Source organism: Myodes glareolus, chromosome 19, assembly GCF_982192425.1.
Source record: "Myodes glareolus chromosome 19, mMyoGla1.1, whole genome shotgun sequence".
Classification (NCBI taxonomy): domain Eukaryota; kingdom Metazoa; phylum Chordata; class Mammalia; order Rodentia; family Cricetidae; genus Myodes; species Myodes glareolus.
This window is the reverse complement of record NC_142044.1, coordinates 64,814,647-64,824,081: the sequence shown is the minus strand read 5'-3', so window position 1 is coordinate 64,824,081 and position 9,435 is coordinate 64,814,647. Positions and strand designations below refer to the sequence as shown.

At 52.3% G+C, this 9,435-nt stretch overlaps 1 protein-coding gene across 2 annotated transcripts; it reads left to right on the top strand.

Annotated features, from left to right (window-relative positions):
• The first annotated feature begins 233 nt into the window (after window positions 1-233).
• On the top strand, window positions 234-7,694 carry LOC125410148 (keratin, type II cuticular Hb5). 2 transcript variants are annotated; one of them, XM_087899323.1, is made up of 9 exons: window positions 234-733; window positions 2,689-2,897; window positions 3,361-3,421; window positions 3,544-3,639; window positions 4,253-4,417; window positions 4,780-4,905; window positions 5,304-5,524; window positions 6,255-6,286; window positions 6,722-7,694. In XM_087899323.1, exons 1-9 carry the CDS (start codon window positions 314-316, stop codon window positions 6,913-6,915), a joined length of 1,524 nt encoding a protein of 507 aa, XP_087755449.1. In that variant the 5' UTR covers window positions 234-313; the 3' UTR covers window positions 6,916-7,694. The 2 variants fall into 2 exon arrangements, with proteins under 2 accessions (XP_087755449.1, XP_087755450.1); XM_087899324.1 differs by lacking the exon at window positions 6,255-6,286.
• The last annotated feature ends 1,741 nt before the right edge of the window (window positions 7,695-9,435 follow it).

The window sequence follows — 9,435 nt, the reverse complement described above, 5'->3', positions numbered from 1 at the left end:
TAGTTAATGTATGTAAAGAGCTTTGAAGATGAAAAGTGTAGCGTGGTGTCCCTAATAACATCTTCAGTCTTTTACGGAGCCCACGTCGCCTCTGAGCTCACCTTTAAGATGAGTCTTTGGGGAGTTGCTGGCAACCTCCCCAAGCCCATAAACAACATAAAATGCCTTTTCACTGCTTTTACACAGCCAACCCCAGCTCTCCCCACCAATAAAAGGACCGCAGAGGATCAGAGAGACCCAAAGGATTCCCAGCCTCACACTCTGCAGCCTACACCAAACCCCACAGCCACTTAGACGCCATCCAACTCACGCTATGTCCTGTCGCTCCTACAGGATCAGCTCAGGATGTGGAGTTACCAGAAACTTCAGCTCCTGCTCAGCTGTGGCCCCCAAAACTGGCAACCGCTGCTGCATCAGTGCTGCGCCGTTCAGAGGAGTGTCCTGCTACAGGGGATTGACCGGCTTCAGCAGCCGAAGTCTCTGTAACCCGAGCCCCTGTGGGCCCCGCATGGCTGTGGGAGGCTTCCGCTCAGGGTCCTGTGGACGCAGCTTTGGATACCGCTCAGGGGGTGTTTGTGGGCCCAGTCCACCCTGCATCACCACCGTCTCTGTCAATGAGAGCCTGCTCACGCCCCTCAACCTGGAGATCGACCCCAATGCTCAGTGCGTGAAGCATGAGGAGAAGGAACAGATCAAGTGCCTCAACAGCAAGTTCGCGGCCTTCATCGACAAGGTGAGTGTGGTTTGTGATGGCCCAGGGCAGACCTCAGGCCTGACTTCCCTTTGGAAGATCCCAGTCTGTTGGGAAGACAAATTGGCTGCCAGGTTAGGGACAGGAGAGTGGAAGAAATGCAGACCCACGGAAGTGGATGGATGCATGGCCTTCATTTGGTACTTGGAAAGTTCATTATGTAGTCTAGAAGTCAAGGCTATGGTTTAATGTGTGTGCGTGTGTGTGTGTGTGTGTGTGTGTGTGTGTACGTGTGTGCGTGTGTGTACGTGTGTGTACGTGTGTGTATATCTGAGGACAATATGAAAAGGCAGGGGTGACGCTACAAGACTGGTTGAGGGCAAGAAGAATGGAAGACAATACAAACGGAAGGCATGGTGGCCTGTGCCTAGGCAGCATGGGCAGTGCAGGGAGCCCATTGTCTCCTCATGGGCTGCCTGTGACACTTGACAGTGTGACACCCCAGGCAGGATACACCCTTGAATAGCAAGACTGGCCTCATGGGTTTATGTGAAGATTTGAGAGCTCAATTATGGAAAGGACAGGCCAATAGCAAGCATTCAATAAATGTCAATGGTTACTCTCTCTTTTTCAAAGGCAACAGTGGAGGAGGAAGTGTGACAGCTAAGCAAGGGGGTGGGGAAGAGATGGGGGGGAGGCTGGAAGAGAGATAGGGAGGATGCCTGTAAGGACACCCACCAGTACTGGCAAAGTATCAAAGTTGGGCAGCTGCCTCTAAGGAAGGGAGTCTAAAATTCCTGATGCTTTTCTTTAGTGGTCTTAATAAATCCTCCAAACCACCCCATGGGGAGGTCTTAATATCCACATTGTAATGACAAATGGAGCTGAGGATGCTTAGGGCACTGCTCGGACATACTGTGGGCCAGTGAAGGCAATAGATGGGGACTCAAGACAGCACTCCCCCCAGTGAGTGTGAACTGGTCCTACGACCCTGGGAGTCTGCCTCCCTGTCCGTGATGTGGAGGAAACGACTTCTGCATCCCCCTACCCCCACGACAAATGAGTAAACTTCATAGACAAATGATACAGACACAGACACAAATATATAGAAATACAGATACAAAAACAGAGAGAGACAGGCAAAGACATAAAAACAGATATAGAAAAGACAGAAACAGATGGACATAGGAAAAGATAAAGGTCTTAGACACAGACATAAAGAGTCATAGGGGTGTTAGATGTGTATGTAGTGAATGTGTGTGATGTGGTGTAATGTGTGTGGTGTGTGGCATGGTAAGAGTGTGTGTGATGTGTATACACAGTGTGTGTGTGTAAGTGGTGTGGTATGTGTGTGTTTATGCTTGGTATGGTGTATTGTATATGTTGTATGTGTATATATATGTGCTGTGGTGTGTGTGTGGTATGGGGGTGTGCACACGTGTGTGGAAGAGGTCTGGACACAGGCCTGGGCACAGAGTGAATGCGGGGATGTGCTTTTTGGAAAAATGGCTGAACCACCACTAGTAATTAGAGCCGCTTTATTGACTGCTATCCTTGCTGTGTGTCGGGGACTGTTCTGCACAGTACACATGTATGAACTGGCTCAGGCTTCACAGCTGTAGCCCTACTGCCATGGAGTGAGAAGCACCAAGGGGCTCAGCAGCTTGCCTGCCTCAGTCTCGGAACTGGAGCTGGAGCCTGATCTGGCTTTGAGCCAAGTTCAGAGCCGTGCAGCCAGCACGAAAGGGCAGAGAGTTCTAGCAAAGCACACCACACACATAACACACATACCACACCACAACAAACACACACACTAATCACACACAAACAACACACTCCACACCACAATACACCCTGCATGCACCACACACCATACACATCATATGCACACATACACTATAATACACACCACACACACCACATGCACACACACTACACATACACACATGCACACTCCCTAAATTCCCACTAAGTCTCTTTGCTCCTCTGAACGGCAGGTGCGCTTCCTGGAGCAGCAGAACAAGCTGCTGGAGACCAAGTGGCAGTTCTACCAGAACCAGCGCTGCTGCGAGAGCAACCTAGAGCCCCTGTTTGGAGGCTACATTGAGGCCCTGAGGCGGGAGGCTGAGTGTGTGGAGGCTGACGGTGGGCGGCTGGCTGCTGAGCTCAACCATGTGCAGGAGGCCATGGAGGGCTACAAGAAGAAGTGAGTATGCACACCCACAGGACTCAGAAGGCCATAGGCAGGAAATCTCTGCTGTGGCTTCTCAGGATCCCATAGAACTTCCTGGGCCTTGGAGGGTGTTGCAGCAGAACCCAGTCCTGAGAGAGAACTGGCTCCCAGGAAGTGAGGGTCTGAATCCACATGGGAGTCCCAGTGCTATCTTTCCCATTTCTTGTCTGCCTTCCTGCTCTGGGTCCTGGGCTCCTGGCCCAGGGTGTCAAAATGACTAGACTCGGGGTGGAATGTGTACTCTCAGGAACTCACCTCAGAGGCAAAGGACTGGGGAATGCAGCCAACCTGAGCAAGACCTTGCCAAGAGCAATGCACAAACACAACACACAAAGACACACTCACACCACCTTTCACGATCCTGGAAGAACTTGGCTAGGAGCTGAGGTAGGATTTGAGGCGTGAACCCTGACTTCTGCTTTTTCCCCACATCTAGGTATGAAGAGGAGGTAGCTCTGAGGGCTACCGCAGAAAACGAGTTTGTGGTTCTGAAGAAGGTGAGGGTCCACTTGCTGGGCAGGGAGGGAGGGGAGTCGCCCTTGTGAACGCCCGGCAGTCATCTTGTAGGACCCTGCCTTGGACCCTTCCACATGTCCTTCCCTCCTCTGTCCCCTATCAGGACGTGGACTGTGCCTACTTGCGTAAATCAGACCTGGAGGCCAACGTGGAGGCCTTGGTGGAGGAGTCAAGCTTCCTGAAGCGCCTCTATGAAGAGGTACAGACACTCACTAGCATGCCAGCAAGGATGGAAAAAGGAGGACACAGTGGTGGGGGTGGGGTTCAGGGTCCTAGGTCTGCGAGTGCTCAATCACATACCACATGTTTAAAATTATCATCCACACACATGTGAAAAGGCCCCACTATACTGGGTGTAGAGTGCTGGCTGCACACAGCTACAGTTCATCTGTGCTCGTGTGTGTAAGATAACTGCGCACTATATGTACTCATCTTCGGGGTCTGTGGGTATCTCCGCATGTTGGAGTGCGATTGCATGTTAGATGACAGAGAAATATGAAGGTTTATGGGGATTCCACATATGAAGGTTCACTCTAGACTAGTTATTATTTGACATTCAGATCTTTGCCTGGGACTTCCAGTCAGGCCTTTCCCACACTTCCCCCATTTTCAGAGGCTGACCCCAAGGTAATGTTTAGGGCTTCCAGCCTGGCTGTTTAACACTGTGCCTGTGTGTGAATGGAGGTGGTGGGGGCAGGAATCACCGAGCTTCCTCATCAGAGCTCCACCAGTGGATAAACACTGTACCCAGGGCTGGGGCATCAGGCCCAAAAGAGGCATCAAGCATAATGTTCTTCCTGTTGGCTCTGCAGGAGATCCGTGTTCTGCAAGCCCACATCTCAGACACCTCAGTCATTGTGAAGATGGACAACAGCCGGGACCTGAACATGGACTGTGTTGTTGCTGAGATCAAGGCTCAGTATGATGACGTTGCCAGCCGCAGCCGGGCAGAGGCTGAGTCCTGGTACCGCACCAAGGTGAGTACCTCCTAGTCATGGTTGTGGGATCCATGCAAGGTGTCTGTTAAAAAGGTTTATTTTCCCTTAGTACTGGTAAAAGAAAAGTTGACTGATCTCGGGGTCAGGCAGCTGGCCAGGGCTGCTATGTGTAAATACTGCACATGCTGAGCACGGTACCTGCTGCACACTCATTGCCTGAGCACTATACCTGCTGCACACTCATTGGTTGAGCACTGTACCTGTTGCACGCTCATTGGCTGAGCACTGTACCTGCTGCACACTCATTGGCTGAGCTCCAGACCTGCTGCACACTCATTTGCTGAGCGGGAGGTTGTCCTACTTTCCTTCTTAAACATCTGTGCCCCACTCTCAACTTCCAGTGTGAGGAGATGAAGGCCACAGTGATCCGGCACGGGGAGACCCTGCGCCGCACAAAGGAGGAGATCAACGAGCTGAACCGCATCATCCAGAGGCTGACGGCTGAGATTGAGAACGCCAAGTGCCAGGTAGGTCATAAGGAAGACTCAGATAAGTGACAAGCACAGGAAGGCAACAGGCGACATCACGGGGTGCTTTGCTCACTAGAATGAAATGGCCTGTCTCTAATTAAGATTGAGAAGAAGCAGGAACCCAGAGAGAAGGCAGGATTCCTTCATATCATACAGCCGTCATGCTGGGATGAGTCTACAACTTTCAAGAGATATAACCCATCCTCAGCCGTTGGCCACCAGGAAAGATGAAGAATAGCTCGGTCATCTATTCTTTGGGTTGCCAGCCCTATTAACTACCTGCCATGGACCATCACTAGGGCGCTCACTTCCCTTGCTCTAAACACTAGGGACAGCTCCGCTGTGCTCCCCCACTCCATCTTGTTCTAGCAAGATGCCCCCTTTCTACCCCATAGCGTGCTAAACTGGAGACAGCTGTGGCCGAGGCAGAGCAGCAGGGAGAAGCCGCCCTCACTGATGCCCGCTGCAAGCTGGCTGAGCTGGAGGCTGCCCTACAGAAGGCCAAGCAGGACATGGCCTGTCTGCTCAAGGAGTACCAGGAGGTGATGAACTCCAAGCTGGGCCTGGACATCGAGATCGCCACCTACAGGCGCCTGCTGGAGGGCGAGGAGCACAGGTGAGCTGAGAAGAACCATGTGGAGGTTCATTTGAGGGCCAAACTGTCCTGTAATAACAAGCTGGCTAGGGCCTGTCAGTCCTTGCAAGGCGGGGCAGAGACCCTGGGCCTCCTGGCTAACGATTTGGGCACAAGTGTGACATATAGCTCTGACCACACGACTCCAGGCCAGGCTTCAGCAATAATGGTTTCCTATCACGTATCCTATGCTCTATGTCAAGTGCCCATTTATAATCCTCCATCCTGTCAGATAAGTACCATTTTTCCTATCCAAAAACAGAGAAGGGATGGCTCAATGTTCAGATCCTTTCCCAAGTCCACAAAGTTGCTAAGCTGCAGAGCTGGGACCCAACACTAGGTCCTGGACTTCTGAAGCCCATTTGGAGTTTCCCTGGAGTCGGCCTCATGTACAATAAGGATGCTGTGCCCTGTATACCCGTAGCTCTGCCTCATGCTTACTGTGAGCATCTATTGGCATTCAGCAGGCTCAGGCACTGATGGCAGGTGGTGTGTGGAAATCACAATTCCACTCACTACTGCTCTAAACCAGGAGGGCTGGTTTCCGTGGATAGGGACACTTTAAAGTCAGAATATGAACATTCCAAGAAGATTTGGGGAGCCCTTCCTGCCTCTCCAACCTAGAACAAAAGCTGGCCTTGTCTGTCCCCAAGCAACTATCTCAAGGACCCAGCTCACTGCTTAGAACTAATGGTGCTTTCTTTCTCCTCAGGCTGTGCGAGGGTGTGGGCTCCGTGAATGTCTGTAAGTATCTGCTGGAAAGGCCCCCTAAAAAATGACTCTGGGATTGGGCAAAGCTGCGGCATGGGCCTACCCCACCGAACCTCCAATGTTTCCCAACATTCATAGTCTTTCCTCCTCCCCACGCTCCTCTCTAATGACTACTGGGCAGGAAGTGGGGTGGAAGGTGGGGAAGTAAGGGTTGCAGGTCCAGGGAAGGAGGGCTGGGGTAGCTTCAAAAACAGTTGCACACCCATTAACTGGTGGTCACTAGACACTGCAGTCCAGAGAAATGGGTCCAGATGTGCCATGAGGTTGAAAGAACAGGACATGTCATGTTAGCCACTGATCCCTTGAGGAGGACACAGGCACCTCATGTGCATGTGAAGCCCTCAGGCACCTGTGGTGGGTGGGTGACCCCAGCAAGCCCCTTATCCTTCCCTTTTTCTCTTCCCACAGGTGTCAGCAGCTCCCGTGGTGGAGTCACATGTGGGGGCCTCACATATGGCACAACCCCAGGGCGCCAGATTGCCTCTGGTCCCTCTGCCACTGGGGGCAGCATCACAGTGATGGCCCCTGACTCCTGCACTCCTTGCCAGCCAAGATCCTCCAGTTTCAGCTGTGGGAGCAGTCGCTCAGTGCGCTTTGCTTAGCGCCAGGACCTCCAAATGGGACGTCTGTCTGCCCCAGAGTGGAGCGATGTGTGAATGGAAAATGTGTGCTTGCTTCCAGAATAATCTAGATGTTCCTATGAAAGAATCAGGGCCGCTCTCCTCCACCTTCTCCTTTTAGGGAGCTGTTTCTTGGTTTTCCTTGGGCTTCACTTTAGAAGATATTCCCAACCTTCCGCTTAATTCCAACCTGTCTTCAAAGACTTATAATTGATTTGTATCATTCACCAAGCCCCCTGGGACACTACCTGTCATCCAGGGTGGCTAAACAATAAAGCCTTGCCTTTATGGGTCAAAGCACGGTCTTAACCACCCAGCCATTCCTCCAAAAACTAAAGCAAAAACTAAAGAGGGAAACCCTGGCCAAGAAGCCCCCATTTCTGGACCCAGAGGCAGCAAGCACCTGCCTATCTTTGGTTGTGTTTGGTCACCTCCCTGACTGACTGACTGCCTTCCTTGAGGCAATATGCTCTATCCATATTCCTTGAGTTGCCTCTCAGAAAACAGTCTGCTCTCCGGGGATTCCTGCTACCTACAGCCCCTGGCTAGGGAGCTTTGAACTGGTCTTGCTATTCAGGGCGCCTTTACACATTTCAAAGACTCCATATTTGCTCCAGGCCTCCCCTGCCTGCGCAGAAGGGAACTGCCCACGGGAAGGCTGATGGGACGGGGACTCTGAGGCCACTTTCTGGTTCTGTCTGTGGGTGCCTTGCCTTCTGGAGTGCCCCATCTGTGTTTCAATAAAGGCTGCTGCGATGCAAGGGCGTGTGGTGTTTTGTGCCAGCGTCGCCATCCCCTGCTGGTTTGCCTGCACCAGCCAACCAGTCCGAAGCCAGGCCCACACTGGTGACTATCGTTTTGGAAAATCCAGTATCATATGTCACAGGGGAACCTTCCCCACTCTCCCTGGGACTGTTTCTAGTCCATTCCCACAGGCTGATCTACCTGTCCCTCTCTGTCCCTGCTGGACTGGAGCACTGTTTCAGTTCCCTCTATAGCATCCTCCCCACCAAGATAAGCCATCCTGCTGTCTTAGTCGGGATTACTATTGCTGTGTGAAACACCACGCCGACCAAACCAACTTCGGGAGGAAAAGGTTTATTTGGCTTACATTTCCATATTACTGTCCATCACTGAAGGAAGTCAGGACAGGAACTCACACAGGGCAGAAACCTGGAGGCAGGAGCTGATGCAGGAAAGATGCTTGCTCCTCCCAGCTTGCTCAGCTTACTTTAGACTGAACCCACGGCCACTATGGGCCAGGCCTTCTCCCATCACTAATTAAGAAAATACCTACAGACTTGCCTAAAGCCCAACCAACCTTACGGAGGTATTTTCTCACTTGAGGGCCCTCCTCTCTGGTGAGTCTAGCTTCTGTTAAGTTGACATAAAACTAGCTAGCACACCTGTCTTTCAGCCCCACCATTCACATGCTTAGCAGGCAGAGCCCCATACAAATTCACTGCCACCTCCTGCCACTGGGCTCAGATGGCCCCAGCACAGGCCTGTGCTTCTTCCCCCACCAACTCTAATTCCTGAGCAGCTTCCCACCCAGTGCAGGTCCCCAGAGCTCCACTCCACAAGGAGACAAGTCTGCCCTCTTGAGGCTCCAGGACCACCTCGCAGCCACCCAAAGCAGACACACGGGCCAGTCCTGTGCTCCTTGTCACCTGTGCTCGGTGATCTCTGTTTTCCAGTTGCCACCACCTCTGCATCACTGCATGTAGAGCCCTTAAGATATCTAGCTCTGCCTCCATGCCTTCAGGCCTTGTCAAAAGGTCAAGCTAGAAACTTCTTGGGGACAGACAGCGTCTCCTGCTCTGAGCCTTCACTAGGCTCCAGGATGGAGCTCAGGGCATGCCAGACCTGTGATGTGTAGCGTGATCTCAAGAAGCTGAGAAAGTAGGAACCACTGACACTCGGCCCTCTCAGACTCCATCCCTGCATTAGAACACACTAGCTGTCGCCGTCGTGGGGCAGGTCCGTCCCCCAGCCCCTCTGCTGCCATACTCTCCGCCATCCCCATCTCCCAGCCTCCGTCATTGGTAGAAGGTCTGCTGACTCCCAACTTCACGCCGAAAGGCTTCTGAGCCAGCTGGAGAAGGCTAGCCGCTCCGTTGAGGTTTGCCAGGTGACCACAGACAGGCTCCTGCAAGCCCCTGGCCGTCCCCTCCTTCATCCCGACTCTCTGGGCCTTGACCACGTCCATGATCACTACATCGTTTAAGTCAGATCATTCATCTACCTGGAGAGTCAGACGGTGGGAATGGGGCTGCTGGACTGCCAGGTCTTAGTGACATCTTAGGACAGAAGTAGCCTCTGTGTTTGGGGCCCTGCAGGGCTTCTGAGATGGAAGGGTTGCCTTTTCAGCCCTGCCACATCCTGTGTTCCTAGGAAGCTGAAGTGAGTCCAGGCTAGAGAAAATTTCTTGGACTCAACAAGGATATGGACCAAAGCAACCTGAGATAGGTAATCTTAGACCCCAAACTGTGAGACCACGCG

Coding starts and splice junctions, on each gene's coding strand:
- LOC125410148 (XM_087899323.1), top strand. CDS start 314: ATGTCCTGTCGCTCCTACAGGATCAGCTCAGGATGTGGAGTTACCAGA. Junction 734..2,688: donor TCGCGGCCTTCATCGACAAG/GTGAGTGTGGTT, acceptor TCTGAACGGCAG/GTGCGCTTCCTGGAGCAGCA. Junction 6,287..6,721: donor TGTGGGCTCCGTGAATGTCT/GTAAGTATCTGC, acceptor CTCTTCCCACAG/GTGTCAGCAGCTCCCGTGGT.